General features: G+C 35.2%; 2 protein-coding genes and 1 long non-coding RNA gene across 3 annotated transcripts; 2 read left to right on the top strand and 1 right to left on the bottom strand.

Annotated features, from left to right (window-relative positions):
• Positions 1 to 9053: 9053 nt before the first annotated feature.
• On the bottom strand, positions 9054 to 9620 carry LOC108462813 (uncharacterized). The gene has a single exon (XM_017762714.1). It carries the CDS (start codon positions 9618 to 9620, stop codon positions 9054 to 9056), a length of 567 nt encoding a protein of 188 aa, XP_017618203.1.
• Positions 9621 to 10227: 607 nt separating this feature from the next.
• Positions 10228 to 11544, top strand: LOC108464606 (uncharacterized). Its single transcript, XR_001868342.2, has 2 exons — positions 10228 to 10907; positions 11170 to 11544. It is a non-coding gene; the product is annotated as an uncharacterized LOC108464606 (long non-coding RNA).
• A 7255-nt stretch (positions 11545 to 18799) lies between these two features.
• LOC108464605 (protein MAIN-LIKE 2-like) lies at positions 18800 to 19494 on the top strand. Its single transcript, XM_017764971.2, has 2 exons — positions 18800 to 18851; positions 18937 to 19494. The coding sequence occupies exons 1-2, from the start codon at positions 18849 to 18851 to the stop codon at positions 19402 to 19404; spliced, it is 471 nt and encodes a 156-aa protein (XP_017620460.2). The 5' UTR covers positions 18800 to 18848; the 3' UTR covers positions 19405 to 19494.
• The last annotated feature ends 4745 nt before the right edge of the window (positions 19495 to 24239 follow it).

The following is a 24239-nucleotide window of genomic DNA, read 5'->3' as shown; positions in this document are numbered from 1 at the left end:
TGAGTGGAAACCACCGAGGAATGTGACTGAGGTTCGAAGCTTTTGGGGATTGGCTGGATATTATAGACAGTTTGTAAATGGATTCTCTATGATAGCTACGCCGATGACTAGGCTGCTGTAAAAAGATGTCATGTTTGAATGGACAAAAAAGTGCCAACAGAGTTTCGAGAAATTAAAGGCTTTGTTGACCGAAGCCCTAGTGTTAGTGCAACCTGAGTCGGGCAAGGAGTTTGTGATATATAGCGATGCCTCCTTGAATGGTTTGGGGTGTGTGCTTATGCAAGAAAGCAAGGTTATAGCCTATGCCTCAAGACAACTAAAGTCACACGAGAGAAATTACCCGACCCATGACTTGGAACTAGCAGCTATAGTGTTCGCATTAAAGATTTGGAGACACCATTTGTACGGTGAAAAATGTCGAGTATTCACCGATCATAAGAGTCTTAAGTACTTGATGATTCAAAAGGAGTTGAACCTACGGCAACGACGATGGCTAGAGCTATTAAAGGATTATGAGTTAATTATCAACTACCACATGGGAAAGGCGAATGTGGTCGCTGATGCATTGAGTAGAAAATCATTATTTGCGTTGAGAGCATTGAACGCCAGTTTGGCATTGTTAGATAATGGTTCAGTTCTGGCAGAGTTGAGAACTAGACCAAAGTTTCTGCAAGAAATCCGTGAAGCCCAAAGCAGTGACAAAGATTTGCGAGTTAAGAGAACTCAGTGTGAGTCAAGGATTAAATCAGATTTTCGGATTGGCACCGATGGATGTCTAATGTTCAAAGATAGAGTTTGTGTACCCAAAGATAATGAGCTTATTCAAAAGATTCTACGAGAAGCACATAGTGGTTGTTTTTCCTTCCACCCGGGTAGTGTGAAAATGTACAATGACTTGAGAAAAGTGTACTGGTGGTCGGGGATGAAAAGAGACATTTCAGAGTTTGTTTCCAAGTGTCTAGTGTGTTAGCAAGTGAAGGCTAAACATCAGGTACCTTCGGGTCTACTTCAGCCTATCACGATCCCCAAGTGGAAATGGGATTGGATTACCATGGATTTTGTGAAGGGTTTTCCATTAACCCTGAAGAAAAAGGATGTTGTTTGGGTTATTATGGATAGGCTAACAAAGTCGGCACATTTCATACCAGTGTGTATCAACTACTCCCTTGAAAGATTGGCTGACTTATACGTATCCGAGATCGTGAGGCTTCATGGAGTGCCGTTATCAATTATTTTAGATCGGGACCCGAGATTTACCTCGAGGTTTTTGAAAAAGTTACAAGAGGCACTGGGAACAAAGTTGAGTTTTAGCATGGCATTTCACCCACAAACTAACGGTCAGTTAGAAAGAATGATTCAGATTTTAGAAGATATGTTGCGGTGTTGTGTTCTCGAATTTTAAGGTAGTTGGGAAAAGTACTTGTCATTAGTTGAATTTGCTTATAATAACAGTTATCAAGCAAGTTTGAAGATGGCGTCTTATGAAGCTTTGTATGGGCGAAAGTTTTGAACACCCTTATATTGGATCGAGCTTAGAGAGAGTCAGATTCACAGGGTCGATTTAGTAAAAGAGACTAAAGAAAAAGTTAAGGTGATTCGTGACTGCTCGAAGGCCGCCTCGGATAGACAGAAATCCTACGCAGATTTGAAATGAAAGGAAATTGAGTTTCAAGTTGATGATAAGGTATTTTTAAAAGTATCTCGCGGATTTGAAACGAAAGGAAATTGAGTTTCAAGTCGGTGATAAGGTATTTTTAAAAGTATCTCGGTGGAGGAAAGTAGAAAAGACAAGTTGAGTCATCGTTTCATAGGACCTTATGTGGTTACCGAGAAAGTAGGGCCAGTTGCCTACTGATTGGATTTGCCATCGGAATTGGAAAAGGTTCATGATGTGTTTCATGTGTCCATGCTACGTCGATATAGATCAAACCCTTTGCATGTGATTACGCCGTTAGAGGTTAAGATTCATCCGGACATGACTTATAGTGAAGAGCCGATCAAGATTTTAGCTCGGGAAGTCAAACAGTTGAGAAATAAGAGTATAGCACTTGTAAAAGTTTTGTGGCATAGACATGGAGTCGAGGAAGCCACATGGGAACCCGAGGAGACTATGAGAGATTAGTACCCGAACTTATTCACCGGTAAGATTTTCGAGGACAAAAATCCCTAAGGGGGAGAAATGTAACTTCCCGATTTAGGGCCTAGTTGGAATAGTGGTCTTGGGACCATAAATTCAATGTCAAGAAAATTATTTTATTATTATTTTGATGTATTAGCATGTTTTTAAGAGTACATGAAAAATTTGGTGAGCCAATTTTAGCGTTTGAAAGCCTAATTGGGAAAAAAGACTAAATCGCATAAAATGAAAAAGTCCTAATTTGATAGCTAGAGGTGTTATTTTATTAGAGAATCAAAATTGGGGGATTTTAAAGGGCAATTAGACCCTTAAGAGAAAGCATAGCCGGCCATATAGTCAAAGAAGAGACAAAATTTTCAAATTTAGTGAGTTAGGTGGCTTATTTTTTACTAAAATAGAAATAAATAAAGAAATGATGATATCATCCCTTTTTCATCTTCTTTCTCTACCAAAAATTAGCCATTGAAGGGGGTTTGAAAGCTTAAAATTTTTAGCAACTTGAAGCACTCACGAGTCAGTGATTTCCACGTCCTTTATTGATGATTTTTGTACTTTCGAGACCCTTAAAGCATGAGCTTTCAAATGAGGGGTCTATTTTGCAAAATGGTTAATAGTCTAGGGTTTTTCCATGAGATCATCTAGGGTTTTTTCTAAAATTTTATGGAAGAATATGAGTCTTGGGTGTGACATAAACAACTTTTGTGAAATGTGTTAGCATGAAAACACCTAAAGGGACCATTTTGCATAAGTTGTAAAATAGAAGAAAATGTGTGAAATAGTGGGAATTTGGAGTTGCTATAAGAGTCAAAGAGGTTCGGCTAGTCTTGAGAAACAAATAAATTCGATAAAAATCAATTTTTGGGCCGAGGGGTAAAATGGCATTTTGTAAAAGTCTAGGGGCAAAATGGTAATTTAGCCCAATTGTGAATTTTTGAGTGCTTAGGTTGATAAAGTGACTTAATAAGTGCATTTTGTTATTATATATCAAGAAATACCGAGTCCGAACCTAGACCGGGGGAAAGCCAAGCAAACCGACTAAATCGGCTAGTCGCCACATTTTGTAATCCGAGGTAAGTTGTATGTAAATAATACAACTACATTGTTAATTATATGTGCTTGAATTATTACAGTATAAATTGCTTGATAGTGAAATTGAGAATGTATAATGATAAATGAGATAGTGAAATTTCCGTTAGAACCTTAGGAAGTAAATCGAATATTCATGCCTTGACATTTGAGTCATTCGTGTTTGAGCTAGTGTAAGACATGTCTGGGACATGTATCAGCCGCATTATGAGAGCCAATGTAAGACCATGTTTGGGACATGGCATCGGCATTGAGACAAGGGCTAGTGTAAGACATGTCTGGGACATGCAATGGCCTCGAGACATAAGCTAGTGTAAGACATGTCTGGGACATGCATCGGCTACGAGATGATAGTCAATGAAAGACCATGCCTGTGACATGGCATCAACTTGAGATATGAGCCAGTATAAGACCGTGTCTAGGACATGGCATCGGCACCTTACCCTATGCTTGAGGCTTATGTAATATCCGATAGTATTCCGAATGGTTCAACAGTGAAAGTTATGTTCTTAAGCTAATGAGGAAAGTATAACCATGTTGTGAGTGGTATAGGTACCTAATTGGTACGTATGAGATATGAGCTCAATATATAATATGTGACTTGTATGGATGGTAATGAGTAAGTTATGCTTATGCCTACCTTGGTGTTATGAGCGTGTTGATTATTGATAAATTGTTGTTGTATACTTACTTATATGCAACTTACTAAGCTGTTATGCTTACTCCCTTCCCTTTTCATTTCCTTACAGTGCTGCCTAACTAGCTCAAGGATCACTGAAAGTCAGAGATATCGATCACACTATCAACTAAAGCATTCGGTATAGTTGGACTTATATTTTTGAATATGGCATGTATAGGACTTAGACTTTATTATTTTGTGTTATTGAGGTTTGGCCATATGTATTGGCTTAGGTTGGAAACCCTTCAATTTGTATTAAACTTTGAATGACAGCTAACATTCATTTTGAATTTACAAAATATGCATTATCATGGTTGAATGAATGTCTATTCTAGCTGATTTGGTTATAGGAATTATGCTTGTTTTGGTATTGGTTGGTATTTGTATAGAACTACATATGTAAGGGTGGCAATGAGACTTGGTAAATAGCCTTATATTGTCAACACGGGTAGGCATACGGGCTTGTTTCTAGGCCGTGTGTGACACAAGGTCTACCCCATTGGCTTGTGGTCTGGCCGTGTGTCCCCTGCACATAAAAATTTCTAGGCAGTATGCATGATAGTAAACACACGGACAGAGACACGACCGTGTGTCTCAGCCGTGTGTAGGGCACGATCTATCACACGGGCCTGTGCCTTGGCCATGTGACCCTTATGAAATGTTGACGTCAAAAACAGAATGTCCAGGTTTTTGCGCACGGGCTAGGAAACGGGTGTGTCATAGCCGTGTGAAGGACATAGGCCAGGCACACGGGCGTATGCCAGGCCGTGTGAAAACCATTGTAGGTGTGTATTTAAAATAAATTCCACACGAGTAGAGGACACGGGCGTGTCCCTATATTGCTTAGGCCATGTGAGCCACACGGGCCATCAACACGACCATGTTGAATTGGCCACACGGGCGTGTGCCCCTTTCACACGAGCATGTACCCCTATGTCAAGTGACATTTTTCTATAGTAAGCAAAAAGTACCTGAGTTGGTTCTGAGTGATTTACAATGTGTGTTTTGGGCCTCGAAGGCCCATATTATGGATATGTTGATAAGTTTGAGAAAATTTTAAATTTGCTCCAAGTCTTGGAGACTCGGAAATGATTGTAAGCACGAGTTTAAGTGAGGTAACACCTCATATTCCATCATCGGTGCAAGATACAAGTATGGGGTGTTACATTTATTTTGTGTTAGACGACTTTTACAAAGTGATTTTAGGTAAAAATGTCAGATAGGGACTTATTTGTAAAAGTCTATAAAATGTGTAGAAAAGTATGAATAAATGAAAAATGTGAGCTGTTATGAGTACTAGTAGGGTTCAACTAGGCTTAGGTTGTGATGAAATTGAATGAAATTCATTTTATGAGCCTGAGGACTAAAATGTAAAATGTTGAAAAGTTAGGGGCAAAAATGTAAATTTTTCCATAGTGTGTTTTTGGGCTGAATTGAACAATGTGATAATTAAATAAGTTAAATTTGGTATTATATATCAAGAAAAATAAAGTTCAGGTCAAGATCGGGGGAAAAACAAAATAATTAACGAATAGCCCCTTTGGTCCTTTTTTGTAATCGAGCTAAGTTCGTATGTTAAATAATCTTTAATATACTTGTATTTAAATGCTTTAATATTGCATGAACTGTATGATTAATTGTGTGGACGAGTTTAACTTTACGGATGAGTTCGATGACAGTTCGATAAGCAAGAAATCTCGTTTGAACCTTAGGAATAGATTAGATACAAGTGACATGTCACTAGGGTTACCATGTGTTATGTGATTATGTGATCCATGTGCTGGTCCTATACGTCCTACCGATGGCTGAGTATACCGGCATATGTTGCTGTTATTTGACAGCTTGTGTGAGCAGCACCAAATAGCTACGTCTTGACTGACAGCTTGTGTGAGCAGGCCCGTTGATTAGCTCGAGAACGAGTAATTATGTGATATGAGATTAAGGTAGCATTGGCTACATATGGGGCACTTAGTGTGCAAGATTCCCAAGTATCTGACATTGTTATTCCGAGTGGTTCACAGGTATGTTAAAGATAAGAATAAATGTAAATTCGTTACGAGATGGTACAGGTATGTACTCGAAGCTTATGATTATTAATTAATGAAATGATGATTTCAAGGTAAGCTGTAATGGAAGTGAATTATGATTTTGGAGATTATGGTAAATTATGTCATCTTATGTTATATTACTTACATGATTAATGTATGGTAAGATTGCTTATTTCTTCATACGAGCTTACTAAGCTATATAGCTTACTCCGTTTTACTTTTAATGTTTTATAGTGTCACCAAGCTAGCTAGGGATTGGAGATCGTCAGAAGTCGCATCACACTATCAAACTATCTTTTGGGTACCGATGATTTTAAAACATTTTGAGAGTATGGCATGTATAGGGACTTGGTCTTTTTGTTATATGTGTCAATTGATTTGGCCAAATGTTTTGGCTTATATTTGTTCAAAGTGATTTGGTACTTAGCCATGGCTAAAATGGTTATAAGCCCATTTATATAAGTATATGTGTTAATGCCTTCTTGTTTTTGTGTTTTATAATTGGGTTGCTATATGTTTATTATGGTTAAATGACTTGTTGTGAAATGGATGAGATGGGTCCTTGGGTGTGCTAGGAAACCTAAGTAGAATTATGCATGATGGAAGTATTCATGTTGATACTTGTGAATGTGAGTTTGGTATGAATTAATTTGGTAAATTATGCTACAGTAAATATGTTAAGTGTTGGTAATGAATGATATGATTTAGCCTTGTTTATGGATGTTTTGGTTGCTTAAACATGCCATGGATTATGCCATTGAACTTGTGTATGTGTAGGTGTAAAGGAGGGTGATAAATGGCTTGGTAAATAGCCTTTATTTTGTCCACACGGGTAGACACACGGGCGTATGTCTAAGCCGTGTGTGACATACGGTCTGCCCCATGGGCATGTGTTCTGGTCATGTGTCCCCTGCACCTTAATTTTGAAAAGCAGAATGCTCAGGATTGAGCACACGGATAGAGACACGGGCGTGTGTCTCAGCCGTGTGAGGGACACGGTCTTAAGCACGATTGTGTGTCCCGACTGTGTGAAGTCTGCACCTATTTTATGAAAATTAAATTAATCACACGGTCTAGTACACAGGCGTGTGACTTGGCTGTGTGACATCAATTTGTTCATGCATTGCAAAACAGAGAGTTACACAGGTTAAGGACACGGGCGTGTGTGACCACACGGCCTGCCCACACGGGCGTGTGACCCCTGTTCATAGCAAAAATTTTCTAAGTTTTGTAAAATTTTCTTAAGTGTTCGGTTTAGTCCCAAACCACTTCAAAAGTATGTTTCAAGCCTCGTAGGCTCATATTAGGGACTTATTGATTGAATGCGAATGGTTTTAATTTGGATGAAAATTTATGACCCGAAATTGTATGTTTGCTTGCTTTGTAAGTCCGGTAATGCCTCGTATCCTATTTTGGCATTGAATACGGGTAAGGGGTGTTACATAACCCCTGTTTGTAAAATTTTCTATTTTTTTATTTTTATTCCGATTTGATCCCTGATTGATATCGGGTTGGTTTTAAGCTTTCTAAACTCGATATAAACCCGAAATTGATTTAATTGCATATTGTACTTAATTATATATGAGTATATTGATATTGAATTGATATTTGAACTATGAAATGTAATCAAACGTACTGAATTTGTTTGTAGCACCTTATAACCCGGGTCCAGCGATCGGACTAGGTATGGGGTGTTATATACGGCATGCAGAGCTTTCTTTAGCTAAATTTTCTTCTTTAGAGCGACTGAAGAATAAGATACTTTAAAGTGAAGTTTTGGTAAATAGAATTGAGATAATTTTGTCTCCCCCTATATATATCTACACCTTTAGCAGGATTTTCATTGATTGTCTCTACAATTCATCATTAATAATTTTGTCTCCCACTTTAGAACCAGTCAGTTCCATCCTAACTGAATCAAGATTAAGATCCAACTTATCGTAATTTGATCACTCAAATTTTTTAATCCCCCAATTGATTCAATAGAGATACTCAAGTGTTACATTCACAAATAGAAGATCTTTCATCTTATTTGGCCAAAGTTAATAATTTGTGTCATTTAGCATAATCATCTTACTAGTGTTAATTTCCATGATTACTGAACATGAGAACCAACTTAGCTCTTGACATCAATTTTTTGGGACGAAACCAAACCCGATAAAATACTATAGAAGCAGAATTAGTATTCTTTCACTCCTGAAAAATGAATTTGATAATTATAGTAAACCCAATAACACAATATATCAATAATTGATGCAAACAAACCATAATATCACAAAAAAAAAAATAAATCGAGACACGTAATTTTTATATGAAAACCCCCTTAAATAGAAGGTAAAAACCACATAACTTTAAAAGTCCAAAAAGAATTTCATTATAATCAAAGTCTTACTACAACATTACAAACAAACCATAATAAAAACTATACAACTCAAATAAAACTATCAATAAATAATCCTAAGCAATCTTTTAAAAAAATTTTGATAATATCATCTAAAAGGGACGGAATTTGAAAGCCAAAAACCCAAAACTACACCCAAAACGAAAATTGAAGTACACAAACCCCAAAAGGAAGGTTGATATTTATTAAAGAAAAATATTTTCCCCCACATTTTTTTGTTTTTCTTTTCTGACTTGCAACACACTTTTTTGTTTTAGCAACCTTATACGAAAGGCACACGTAGAAGTGGGCTCCCACATAGTGGGACCACACACAGCACAACGCCCTTTTCAAAGTCGAGAATCTATTATTAGTATCTGATTCAGGTCTGAGGGAAACTAAAATTGTATTCCTCATCCACCATTTTTATTCTTCTTTTCATTTTCTACTCATGAAAAAAGGGAAACCACTTCAATTTGTTACTAAGCTATGGAGCGAAAACATCATTCATTCCATTAAAACGTATCTTTTCATTTCAAATTTCTAATCCTGATTGTACATTTAACTTCTTTTAATCAAATACTAAAAAATACTGAGACAAACCCAAAAAGATTTAATGAATTTACAGATCGGCTATGCCTTGTCTTCCTTTGAAACCCCCCAACTATGTTTGGTTTCGTTAGGTTTAATTTTGCCTTTTTCCTTTGTTTTTAGGCTGAATTTTTATTCCGCCGACAGAGTTTCCGGCCGCCACAACAATGCAGAAAACTCAGACGAATCGTAATAGACATCGGGATATTCGAACAATCCGCCATACGTCACATGGCCACCCCCGTAGTTATCTCCGATTCCGAACCCGAACAAGTCAAAGTTAGGGATCTGATCCCCAAATTCCCATAACTCACCGGTTCCTGACGAGTCAGTGTCGAGTCTCAGCAACTCAGTAACCTCGCTCCTTATTTCGTCACTTGAAGTTGTGGTAGCCATAGGAGGAGGTAAACCAAGATCATCATCGGAAGCCTCCAAAAGGTAAACAAGATCCGGTTGAGGTTCGCTGGAATCTGATTTCGGATTCAACAGCGGCTCCTTTGCATTTGAAGTTGATGACGCTGCCAATATCTCCTCTTCGAAACTCTTAATAACCAATGCGAGGTCTTGGTTAACAGGCAAAGAATCAGAGTCCTCAAGGAGATCTAATAAATCGTCTCTGAGTCTCTTCACCATAGGTGAGTCTACGTCAGACTCGGCCGAGTCACCTCTAACTCGCTTCTTGCTGTTTGAATCTTCCATGCCGTGGGTATGAATTTTACTTTATATTATTTTCGTAGAGAGTATTTGAAAGAAGAGTCGCGAATGAGCGAACTCGAGGTGAGGTGAGGGGAGAAGGGGGACACTATTATATACAATGAGACCGAAGTAGAGACAGAAAAGAGAGAGCGTGAGTAATGATGGAGATGCAGGCGCGTTGGAGGAGAATATTCTTAGGTCATAATGGAGTTTCTTTTATTGTTTTTCTTAGTAATTTTTTGGGTTACTTAATAAAGGCGGTCGTCTAGAACGGTTTCCAAAATGGAAATTTTGGGGATTTGAATGCCGTGGTCAGAAGGGACCCACCAGTAGCCCAGTCAATCACAATATCAACCCTCGGGTTTGGTTTTGCCGCCTTGTTTCTTCTCCATTTCGTTTTTGCATAATTATTTTTTTAGCTTTCCAAATTTATATTTTAGTTTTTTTAATTTAATTTTTCTGTTTTTTTTAAATGTTATATTTTTTTTGGGTAAACGGACTGGATATTTATTAAAGCATAAAAACAGACAAAAAAAAAACATTAAATTAGTTCTCAAAAATCACTGGAGTTAATCCTAAAAGAGAAATAATCAAAACTAAATGCAAAGAGTAGGCCAACAATGTAATAACAGAAAAAGGCTCAGAAAACAAAAAACAAAAAATAAAGAAAAAGGAAACCTAATTCCTAATCCAGTCAACATCAACAGTTGGATTCCATAAATTTGTTGCCTCTTCACATCTCTGTCCCAGCAGTTCAAACCACAATAGTTTCCAAATATTTTTTTTCTTCTGCAATCTATTTTCTTTGTAGTTCTTCCATGAAACCGCCTCAATCTAGGTGTCTCGGTCATCTTTCTTCCAGTGCACGACAGACGTAATCCGGTACAGCTCCCACAGGTACTTTCCCTCTCCCTTTTTCAACACTTCGTGCACAAGATTATGGGCACATTTATTTTCTGATCTATGAACTGGAAATCAATCTCTTCAAAATGGACCTTTTTGCTTTGAATATCTCTAATAACTGTTCTTGAATCCCCCATAATTGCTAATGAATTAAATCCCATTGAGATTCCTAATTGAACAACTTGCAAACCTGCATGTGCTTCTGCCGCAAACGGAGATGAGATTGCGCTATGTATGACTATCTTCGAGGCTAAAATCTTGCCCATCAAGCCCCGAACCACTAGTCTTGAAGCCAATTTGGAAGATCATCTGTCAAAGGCTGTATCAAAATAAATTGTCACCCTCATATTTCCTTCAGGTTGTCTGTGCCCTCTATCAACACTTAAGGTAAGTGGCTTCTCCTCCAGACCATTTAACTCTACCATATGACTTTGGATTCGTTTCGAAAAATCCCTTTTCGCCATGATTTTTCCTTCATGTATTAACTGATTTCTTGAAATCTAGATTGACCATAATGCACAACAAAAGAGTCGACATTGTTTACTAGTACCTATATTGAATACCCAAATAAGCCACTCCCAAATACTTTGAATCATATTATTAAAACTCCAAAAAATATTTAAGTTCTGCCATACCTCTATTGTTGTAGGGCAGTGTCGAAAAATGTGATTGCTGTCCTCTTCCGAACTGCGACACCGGGGACAAGAAACATTCACTAACACTCTTTTATGCCTGAAATTTATTAGAGTAGGAATATAGTTCCAAGAGATTTTCTATATAGTGAGTGTAATTTTTGAAGGAAGATGTAAATTCCATAGTTTCTTGTAAAAATCCTTAATCTCGGTCTGTATTAAATTATCACTAAGACCCAAATTAGTTTATTGTAATAGTTTATGACGCTTTTGACTGAGAATTCGCCAAAAGGTTCTCCTCTCCAAACTTGGAAATCGTCTTGTGCTGCTTTCACCAAATGAATTTGCAAAATTTTCTGTGGAATGTCCGCATGAAAGGTATTAGCGATTAAGTCAGCCTTCCAAGTTTTATTTCTAGCATCAATTAGATCCGAAACTAACTTGAGTTCTTCATTATTGCTAATGTTGCTTAATCTATTTGCATCGACTTCCGGTATCCACAGATCATCCCAAACAGATATTTGAACCCCTTACCAACCCTTTAGCACAATCCACTTTTTAAAAGACCCTTTGCTGCCCAAACACTCTTCCAGATGAACAAAGGTAAATTCCCTAACTGTGCATTAATAAAATTCAAATTTGGATAGTATTTGGTTTTCAAAACTCTAACTAACATAGAATTTGTAAAATTAACAAGACGCCAACCTTGCTTGGCTAATAACGCAACATTAAATTGTCCAAGATTTCAGAACCCCAAACCACTATTTTCTTTTAAGGTACAAAGATCCCTCCAAACACACCAGTGAATACCCTGCTTGCCACGACCCTTTTGCCCCCAGAAATTCGCAATAATACTCTCCAGGTCAACACATAATGACTTAGGTAGTTAAAAACAAGCTATTGTATAGGTTTTTATAGACTGAAGAATAACCTTTATGAACACCTCTTTCCCACCTTGAGATAGATGCCTAACACTTCAATTATCAATTCGCTACTTAAATCTTTCCTTTAAAGTTTGGAAAGACGATTTTTTCCTTCTACCCACCATGTTGGGAAAGCCAAGATAATGTTCTAGGTCATTTGAACGGCGCACACCAAGTATACTAGCAACCATTCTTCTTTCTTCCTCCTGTGTATTAGTACTGAAAAAGATGGTAGATTTGTCATAATTGACACACTAGGCTAAACAATTTCCATATATGAACAAAATTCTCTTTAATAAATGAGCTCCTATGTTTGTTGCCTCCTCAAACAAAATACAGTCATTTACAAATATCAAATGTGAGACCTGTGGACCACTTCTACTGGCCTTAACCCCTCTCAATAATCCTTCCCTCATTGCAAGTCGCATAAGACTAGATAAGCCATCTCCACATATTAAAAATAGAAATGGGCTCAAAGGATCACCCTGTCTTAGTCTTCTAGTTGGACGAAACTTTTCTCCCACATGACCATTAAAGGCCACTGAATAAGAAACTGTGGACACACATTTCATGAGAGATTCAATCCAGCCTGGATCAAAACCCATTACATTATCATTTCCTTAACAAAGCTCCATTCAACCCTATCATACGCTTTACTCAAGTCAAGTTTCACCGCCATAAACCCCTTTTTCCTTATCTTCTTCTATTTTAAGGTATGTAAAATTTTATAAGCCGACAAAATATTATCCGAAATTAACCTCCAGGGCACAAAAGTGCTCTGTGCAATATCAATGCATTTTTCTAACACTTCTCTAAAGCGGTTTGCTATAACCTAATTGCCATTAGTTTGTAAAGTACGCTGCATAAACTAATGAGCCAAAAAAGAGTAATATTGGAAGGATTGACCATTTTAGGAATTAACACAATATGAGTAGCATTAATTCAACTAACATCCATACCTCCATTCAAAAGTAGTAGGCAAAAGGACATGACATCTTCCCCAATGACATGCCAACACTTTTGATAAAATAAATGAGGGAATCCATATTCACCTGGTGCTTTTGTAGGCCCCATTTCAAAAAGCGCTGAATGAATCTTTTCCTTTGTATATCTTGTCGTGAGCCATTAATTGTCCTTCTAAAAGATACAACAATCAATACCCAAAAAAAGATGGTCATAATTTCCCCTCTTACCAACCGAAAATAAATTCTAGAAATAAGATCTAGCAATTACTTCTATTTCCCGTATGACCTCTCTTTCCCTTCCATCCTCATGTTACATTTTACGAATGAAATTTCTTCTCCGTGGTTGTGTCTTTGACTATGGAAGAATGATGTATTCCTATCCCCAAGTTTCAGCCAATTCACTCGAGCCCTTTGTTCCCAATAAAGTTCATCCTTTTCAATCTCAAAATTAAGTTGAATCTTTGTATCAATAATTTCGGACAAATTATTATCATCCCTTTCGGCGTCCATAAGCTCTAACAGTCTTGAGGTTAAAAACTTCTTTTTCCTTTTTCTGTTTTGTCGTATTCGAGTAGCCCATCTCTCCAAACCTTTTTTTTAAGCTTTTTAACTTTTGCAACAAATATCCTATTTACCTTTCCCAAATGTGTTTGACTTCGACAGTGAACGATTCCTCCAAAACCCACCAAACTTCAAACTTAAACTTTCTTCCAGTCAACTAGTTGTCTTCCCTTTTTGTAATAATTAAAAGTGGACAATGATCCGAAAAAGAATGCAAAAGATGTTGAATTGATACTTCAGGAAACATAGACATCCATTCCTCAATAGCCACTCCTCTATCCAAACGTTTTTAGATGTTCGTTTCTGGCAAATTTTCTATTTCCCATGTGAACCAATTTTCAGAATAACCCACATCCATCAGATGACAATCCTCCAGCACATTTTGAAACACTTCCATCCTTCTTTCATCTCGAGGTAACCCTCCTTTTTTCTCAACACCATACATAATTTCGTTAAAATCCCAATAAGCAAACCAAAGGATCCCTTCAGTACCATAAAGACTTTTCAAAAAAGACCATGATTTATCCCTATCCTGTGCATAAGGGGTGCCATAGAAACATGTATATCTCCACTTATTCCCATCTTCAGAATCTTCAATTCTCATATCAATGTGCCTTTTAGAGAAATTTCGAAAGCATAATAGTAACATCACCCCTCCATGCCAAACATAACCCTCCTCTAGAACCATTAAAGTCAACATTAATGCTATTAACAAAACCACAACTTCGTCGAACTCTTCCCATCTGAGTCTTACTAATCTTTGCATCCATAAAAAAGACCATCTAGGGATTATATATCTTCAGCGTGTACCGAAGTTGTCGCACTGTTCGTGGATTCCCCAAACCACAGACATTCCAACTTAAGATTTTCATTATGCCCAGTCGGCTTGCCTTTTGGCAGCCGCCGATGATAAAAAATTACTTTCTAACATTCTCCTATTTCTTACTGCCAAAATATTGATCTCTTCCTTAGTTATCGACTCCTCAATCTCCCTTTAGGTATCTTTTTTCCCTCTTCTCCTATTAACACACCTTCTTCCAAATTGTGATCCATTGTAGACTAAACCTGTCCTGTCGACGAGTTTCCTCCCCATTGTAAGGAAGAAGTCGAATTCTCTTCCAAATTGATTCCTAATACAAGGTCAATGCCATTCGCGTATCCTGATTTATCTCTCACGTCCCACAACCTGTTTCCTGGAGCCCAACTGCCATAAAAATTTCCACCCTTTTCTCCCTCCCCACCCTTATGTAACCAGACACTGCTTAAAGCTAAAGCTCTTCTAGATTGCACTCCCAACGATAGATCCCAACCTATTACAACAATCTCCACATCCAATGCCATTTTCGCCTTACAAAATGAGTCATTGTGACCCAATCGACCACAATAGAATATTAGTCTTTCATATTTAAACCTAACATATGAGAAAATTTTGAAAAACATAACCTGCTTCTTCCTCTTTAAAGGGCGACGTACATCAAGTTGAACTCTTATTTGCAGAAAATTTTGATTCCCTTTCCCTAGATCTGTACCATCATATTGCAAGAACTTACCTATGAAATTGCCTAATTGCTTATCCAAAATCTCGGAGAAAAAACCCGTGGGAACATCATGAATCTGTACTCAAAAATATGTCAAGATTAAAGGGACTTTTAAAGGGCTTTCCCCCCATTGCAATGTGTGTAGCAACAGCAAGTGATTGTTAAAAGTCCATAGTGATCCCTTCAAAACCCTTTCGATACCCATGAGATGAAAAAACTGAAACAAAAACCTTTTTTTCCTCAGATTCCAAATTTGGATGCCTTTAATAGGATGCCACAAAATTTTCATATTGCTTTTCATTGCTGGGAAGTGAATAACGCTAGATGTTAGGAAACACCCCACCAGTCGAAAAACCCTGCATCCTTTTCTGTGTTCGACTTAATCTGTACTTATAAAACCGCTTCTTCTTCTTCATTAAGCGTTAATTCAGCAAATTCAGTTTCCATGAATGCAGATCATAAATTCCAAACGTAAGAATCAATTCTTAAAAGGAATAGAGGAAATCTTGTTAAGCAACCGCTGCTAAAACAAACACCAGACTAAAGAACACACACAAAAAAAAAAAACTAAAATCATGCCAGAGAGGGCAGAGAGTAACGTGCTAGGGTAGCAGATCTTGTTATTTTTGTCAAACTTTATAAGACATATTTTAGTCTTAAGTAAATAATAAACTTTGTTATATTTATTTTTTATATCATCCTAAAATGGATAAAAATATTAATATTTGTTAACTTTGTTAATATATTTATATATATGGATTGTTTGTCACATAAATAACATATCAATATTTAATTATTTTTAAAAAATTTAAAATATTTTTATATATTTTAATAATTTTAATAATTTTATTTTTTAAAAATAGTTTTTATATTTTTAAAGTTTTAAAATAAAAAATTATTAAATACCGATATATCATCCATATAATAATTCACATATATATAAAATTATTATCTTTTCTATTCATTTTGCATAATTTGAGATAAAATGATTTTTTATAAAATTAGTAGACTAAAAAAGTTACTATGCTTTTCATTTTCTATTTGAGGTTGGCGTGGCTCAACTGAATTATTTTGGTGGAGATAATAGTTGGAACTTTTCAAATTTGGCTATTAATTTTTAAAATTTTATAAATATATAACAATTATTTTAGGATTAGGAGAAACTTTTTATTCAAGACGAATTAAGCTTTGTTTGGAAAGTTGATTAGGAGAAGTTTTGTTTGGAAAGTTCTACAAGTTTGGTTACACCTTCAACCCCACAAGAAATCAAAAACCAAACCATATTGCAGGTTCGAAAATTCTACTCATATTGATAACGATTTGTGATTATTGAATTATTTAATTTATAATAAATGTTTATACATATCAATTAAGATAACCTGCTAATGTATCAATATTGGTCAGAATACACCTTTCTTCAAATAATAAATAATTATTGGTTGATTAAGAGTATATACTCTTTATTTAAGATTACGTTTTAGTTTTTAAGGATCTATTTATTTATTTTTGTAGGATTTGTAAAAGACTTTTTGGGTTCAGCCTTTTATATTGAATGAAGTCCCAGATTTATTTGTAAAAATTAAATTTACGTTTTATTTTATTTGTGAATTTATTAAAATTTAAATTTTTACAAAGTTAGAAATATTATTTTGTATGTATTTTTTATTTTATTTTATTATATAAAATCTAGAAAATATATACATGTGATGAGATTTAAATAAAAATATTAATGTTTTGAATCAATTTTTTTATAAATTTGTTACTGAAATTGTTTTCACTCACGTTGTTGGTATGTCATAATCTAATATATATATATATATATATATACTTTTCATATCTGCGTAATTTAGTATACATCATTTATGCTTGTTTTATGGTACATGAAGATTAATATTTTCGAGTTTGTAATTGTCCCTCCTAATAATGTTGTCTTTAAAATTTGAACCCAAGTTCTCCCCTTAAAAGTGTAATGTGCCTTACTACGACACCCAATCATTATTCATAAAAAGAAACTACACCCATTTGATATGATATTATTACAAGTTAATATATGCTAGATTGATAATGCACTTTTTATATTCTATAATTGGAATAAAAAAATAACCATGAACCTATTTATTTTATACATTTAGGGCTTTTTAATGTGATTTTTATAAAAAGAAAATATAATACTAAAATGTTATGTCAGCATGATTAAATACCAAAATTGTATGTTTAGGGGGTGGTGCTTTTCTCATAGGCGGCACAATTATTATTTTTTTTAAATAAAACTTATTTTTTTAAAAAAATTAATATTTTATTAGTGGTGTCATTTACATAGGCGGCACCACTTTTATACAGCTTATATACGGTTTTGACCCGTGATCAACTTGCCCGAAGTGATACCACTTGGACTGGCAAGACCAATGCGCCTCCTGGCGAGCGACACGGTGCCGATCACCCGTCCCCTCTACCACACCTGTACACTGCATTTTTGCAGTGTTTAGTCCCTTTCAAGTTAAAAAAAAAAAAGGAGGATGGGGGACCTTATAAGCATGGTCCCCCTTGTAGAAGAAAGGTTGGGCAGTGAGAAAAAAAGAGGGAAAGAAAGGAGAGGAATGAGAAGAAAGAAAGGAAAAGAAGAAGAAGAAGAAGAAAGAAAGAAAGAAAGAAAGAAAAATGGTATGTATTATTTTAGTACTTAATGCCTTTTTTTTAATTTAAAGGATTAATTATTTTTATATTGTTTTTATTAATTATTATAAATTGTTTGTGTTTAGTTTAGTGTTTTGTAAATTTTATTAATGTAATTTTTTAAAATTATTTTATAGTTATTTTGTAAATAATTTATGATTAGGTTATAAATTGTTTGTGCTTAGTTTAGTGTTTTGTGATTTTTTATGAATGTAATTTTTAAAATTATTTTATAGTTATTTTTAGTAATTTATCATTAGGTTATAAATTGTTTTTGTTTAGTTTAGTGTTTGTGATTTTTTATGAATGTAAATTTTTTAATTATTTGAAAGTTATTTTGTTAGTAATTTATGATTAGGTTATAAATTGTTTGTGTTTAGTTTAGTGTTTATTGTGATTTTTATGAAAATATTTTTTTAAATTATTTGAAAGTTATTTTGTTAGTTATTTATGATTAGGTTATAAATTGTTTGTATTTAGTTTAGTATTTATCGTGACTTGTTATAAATATAATTTTTTTGTGTTTTTAAATTATTTTAAAGTTATTTTGTTAGTAATTTATGATTAGGTTATAAATTATTTGTTTAGTTTAAGTGTAATGTGATATGTTATAATGTAATTTTATTTGTTTTTGATTTATTTGACAATTTTTATTGATTTATTGAAATGTTGATTAAATTTATTTTTATATAATTTTATAGGTTATTTGAAAGAAACTAAGCAGATATGTTTGTATTTTTTTCAATTAGTATGTTTTTATGTTTAGATAGTTTATGTTTATTTTAATTATATTATCATTGTCAACTAACATAATTTTTTATGTAGGTAAAATATAAGAAATTCTAAGATATTATTTATTGTGTTTTTTACTGTGTTTTATGTTACTTACGTATTTATTGTGTTTTTTGTTCTCAAATTCTAAATTATTTACTATTTTTTGCAACAAACTAAATGAATTTCTTTTTTAAATTGCGATTTGCAATAAATGGGTTCTTTGATTAATAATGATGATCACATATCAATTACTATTAATGAGATGGTAATAAAATTGTTATTTGTTACTCACATCATTTATGGAATTAAATTAGATTATATTAACTATTTTGCTAATTTAATAATGTTAGGGCTCGTATCGCGAATTGAGGGGTTGTGTTAGTAGTGTAAGCTATCTGCCAGATGAACGCCTAATGCCATACTTGGAGTTAGTCGGATTCGGATCAGCGGCATTGATCCGAACTTTTGATCTACGATACGACTTAATATCCACTTTGGTCGAGCGATGGCATCCGAAGACCTACACGTTTCATTTGTTGTGTGGGGAGTGCACCATCACTCTACAGGATGTTGCACTACAGCTCGGGCTATCCACAGACAGGAATGCGGTCACAAGTATAAGTTTGATTTCTAAGCCGACTGCCCTTCACTATAACTTACTTGGATGCTCGCCCAGTGAGGAAAAATTTACGGGTTTGAGGTTTTCATGGCTAAAGGCCAATTTCGAGCATTTACCGAGTACTGCCAGTGAATGGGAGGTGATGCACATTGTTCGAGCTTACATTATGCACATTACATGTAACACCCCATACCCGTAACCCACGCCGGCTGGAGTGCAAGGCATTACCTCACTTGTTCTCATGCTTATTATCAATCTCAAGTCACCGAGATTCGGTCAAATTTTAAAATTTTTTCTATATCTACTTCAGACTTCTTATTATGGGCCCACGAGTCCCAAATCAATCATTCAAAACTAATCGGAACCATTCCGGGTCCCTAAACCAACTATGAAAATTTCGTCCTTGAACAGGTTATACGCCCGTGTGGCCACTTTAACATGGTCGGGCTGATGGCCCATGTGGCTCACACGGCCTAGGCACCTAGGGACACGCCCGTGTCCAATACCCGTATGGAATTAAATTCTAATTCAAACCTACAGGGGTTTTCACACGGCCGGACACACACCCGTGTCAATGGCCCGTGTCCTTCACACGGCCATGACACGCCCGTGTTCTAGCCCATGTGCAAAAACTTGGACATTCTGTTTCTGACGTCAGCATCCTTAAAATGTCACACAGTCATGGCACACGCCCATGTACTAGGCCATGTCCTCCACACGGCTGAGACATACGGTCGTGTCTCTACCCGTGTGTTTAATACCATGCATACTGACTTGAAATTTTTACGTGCAGGGGACACACAATTGAACTACACACCCATAGGGCAGACTGTGCGTCACACATGGCTTAGACACACTCCTGTGTGTCTACCTGTGTGGAAATATAAGGCTATTTACCTAGCCTCATTACCACCCTTATATATTTTGTTCCACACAAATATCAACCAATACCAAGACAATGTATCTTTTATAAATCAAAATGAGTATTAGCTATCATTCAAGGCTTAATACAAAATGAAGGGTTCCAAACCCGAGTCATTGCAATTGGCCAATTCTCAAAGACACAAAATGATAAAGTCTAAGCCCTATACATGCCATATTCAAAAATATAAATCCAACTATACCGGTTCTTCGACTAACAGTGTGATTGATATCTCTGACTTCCAGCGATCCTTGAGCTAATTAGGCGGCACTGGAAGGAAATGAAAAGGAAAGGGAGTAAGTATTAAAGCTTAGTAAGTTGCATATAACTAATATACAACAACAATCACCATGCTCATGGTACTAACGTAGGCATAAGTATAATTTACTGATTGTCATCCATACAACCCACAAATCATGTATATAGAGTTTATATCTCATACGTACCAATTAAGTACCTGTACCACTCACAACACGGTTATACTTTTCTTCATTAAGCTAAAATCACTACTCTCACCGTTGAACCATTCGGAACACTATCGGATATTCCATAAGCCTCAAACACGGGTAAGTTGCAAATGCCATGTCCCATACATGGTCTTACACTGGCTATCATCACCGAGGTCGATGCCATGTCCCAGACATGGTCTTACACTAGCTCTCACATATCTGTGTCGACGCTATGTCCCAAACATGGTCTTACACTGACACATTTCGCAGCCGACGCATGTCCCAAACATGTCCCAGACATGTCTTACACTAGCACTCGTCTCAATGCCGATGCCATGTCCCAGACATGGTCTTACACTGGCTCTCATAATGTGGCTGATGCATGTCCCAGACATGTCTTACACTAGCCCACAATAACCCATATATCATGGCATGAATATCCGATTCATTTCTTAGGTTCGAACGAGAACTCTGATATCTCTATTATCATCATACTTTCTCAATTCCAAAATCAAACAATTCATGCTATGTTAATTTCAAGTATAATTTAGTTCACACATTAACAATTTAGTTGTATTATTTATATACAACTTACCTTGGATTACAAAACGTACACGACTAGTCGGTTTAGTTGATTTGCTTGGCTTTCCCCTGGTCTTGGTTCGGAGTTGGAAATTCTTGATCTATATTAGCAAAATACACTTATTTAGTCACTAATCACAATTAGGGAATTGAAAATTCACACCTTTGATAAAATGACCATTTTACCCCTATGCTCAAAAATCGATTTTTATTGAATTTCTTCACATCTCAAGCTTAACTAAACCTTTTTTGCTCTTATAGCAACTTCAAATTCTCTCTATTTCACACACATATCACTTATTCTGCAACTTGTGCAAAATAGTCCCTTTAGGTGTTTTCATGCTAACACCTTTCACAAAAGTTGTTTATAAGACAACTAAGACTCATTTTCTTCCATAAAAACTCAGCAACCAACACAAATTCCTTCATGGAAAAACCCTAAACTCTTGATCATTTTGCAAGATAGCACCCTTATTTGAAAGCTTATGCTTTAAGGGTCTCAAAAGTACAAAAATCATCAAGAAAGGACATGAAAATCACTTACTTGTGAGTGCTTCAAGTTGCTGAAAATTTTAAGCCCTCAAGCCCCCTACAATGGCTGATATTTTCAGCTAAGAAGGAAGAAAAATTATAGCTCTTCCTTTTTGTGTTATTAAAATTACAATTAGTCAAAATTGGTGACATAAGCTTCACCTAATTTTAACCATCTCTTCAATTTTGTCCCCCATGGCCGGCCAAGCTAGTGTCTAAGGGTCTAATTACCCTTTAAAGACCCCCAATTTAGGTTCTCTAGCTATTTAATATCTTTAGCTATCAAATTAGAACTTTTACACTTTATGCAATTTAGTCCTTTTTCACAATCGGGCTCACAACCATCAAAATTAGCTCACCAAAATTTTCATGTACTAATGTAAACATGCTATGACTCCAAAATAATAATAAAATAATTCCTCCAACTTTGGATTTGTGGTATCTAGACCACTATTCCAACTAGGCCCTAAGTCGGGCTGTTACATTTCCCCCCTTAGGGATATTCGTCCTCGAAAATCTTACCAGTGAATAAGTGTAACACCCCTTACCCATATTCATCTCCGAAATAGGGTAGGAGGCATTACCGGAGTTTACCGAATTAATTTTCCATTAATACGAGTTAAATACTATTTATTTACTAAAACATGTCATGGTGTCCTTTAGATGGGCCTCCAAAGCCTAAAACATACTTCGAGACCAAACTAGAATTAAATTGAAACCATAAGGAAATTTTTTTTTTTGCTCAATATAACCCCTTTATAAATATCTAACCTTCCCTGCAATTTTTAAAACTGAGACCAATCCAACCAACCAATTCATTTCAATCAATTTAATACAAAATTATACTTCTATTATAATTATACTATTTAACATACTCATCATTCTTTACTTTAATGTATATTCATTAAACAAGTCTTAATATTTATATAATCACCAAGCCTTATACATGCCATATAAATCAAAAAGGAAATTTACAAAAGCTACCGGAGATAATCTGGATAGTGTGATCCTTTGTGTTGATCCGATCCTCCGTATACTTTCACGTCAATCTACAAGAGACATTGAATACACTCAAGTAAGCTTATAAAAGCTTAGTAAGTTCATAGGGATAAAACATAAATCTTATCAAATATTTATACACTTATACTATATACACAATTATTAAGTTCACCTGTCAATCACAGTCATTGGTGAGTTCCCTGTATAAACTCACTACCACTTATCCATTTCCATTAATTCTTTTGGGCCCATTTTTCATATATCATTCTTTAACCAAATTAGGGAATGGTAACGGAAAATTGAGTACTTCACTTTCACTTTGCCATAGTATAACTATGGTCTTGCATATGATCACTTATCACTTTTTAAAATCATAGTCCTGCCACGGTCTTACACTGATCACATTTATCACTTGTCACTGATCAGATAAGTGTAGCTAAAGCTACCACTTATCACTTATCACTTGTCACTGATCAGATAAGAGTAGCTAAGCTACCACTTATCATTTGTCACTTATCACTGATTAGATAAGTGTAGCTGAGGCTACCACTTATCACTTATCACTTGTCACTGATCAGATAAGAGTAGCTAAGCTACCACTTATCATTTGTCACTTATCACTGATCAGATAAGTGTAGCTGAGGCTACCACTTATCACTTGTCACTGATCAGAAGTACTCAAATCCGACATTCCACTCAATTTGATCATTTATTCGATTTTCGGGTTGTTATTTTATTTTCTATTCATCAATAAATATATTTCATCATACATTATATAATTCATAAAATTAACATATAATCATTAAGCTTCAATCATATGAACTTACTTGGGTCGATTTGTAAAATTTGTGAAAATTCAGGGACTAATCAGCTACTTTTTCTTTTCTTCGACTTGCTTCGGGTTCTCGATTTGCAGTAAAAATATGAAAAACCAGCTTAAGAAAACCCTTCTATGGTGTTTTTGCTGATGAGAATGCAGAAAAATAATGAGAATTCCAGATAATTCCACTTTAGTCCTAGTTTATTAAGTAAATTTTGCAATATTCCAATTTTGCCCTTAATTCATCAATTTTCCTGCCGATTTCATGCACCTTGTTGTCAGCCCAAATAGACACAGGGGTCTATTTGCCTTTTAAACCTCTCTCTTTTATCATTTAAGCTATTTAATCATTTTCCATAATTTTACATTTGTTACAATTTAATCCTTTTATTCAATTAACTATAGAAACTTTAAAATTTCTTGACTGAAACTTTAATACTAACTTATTAACACTCCATAAATATTTATAAAAATATTTATGGCTCGTTTTAAAATTTTCAAACTCTCGATATCTCGTTTCCGATTCTAATTTAATTGTTTTATTTCTAGTACACTATTCGCTATTTCAAAAATTTTCCTGACTTCACACTTAATTTATATTCACTAAATTATTAATATTTTCTACTCATTTGTCGGATTTAGTGATCTCGAATCACTATTTCGACACCACTGAAAATTCAGGCTATTACAACTCTCCCTCTCTTAAGAAATTTCGTCCTTTAAATTTGTTA

Source organism: Gossypium arboreum, chromosome 13 (assembly GCF_025698485.1).
Source record: "Gossypium arboreum isolate Shixiya-1 chromosome 13, ASM2569848v2, whole genome shotgun sequence".
In the NCBI taxonomy this organism is placed as follows: domain Eukaryota; kingdom Viridiplantae; phylum Streptophyta; class Magnoliopsida; order Malvales; family Malvaceae; genus Gossypium; species Gossypium arboreum.
This window is presented reverse-complemented; position numbering and strand designations above follow the sequence as displayed.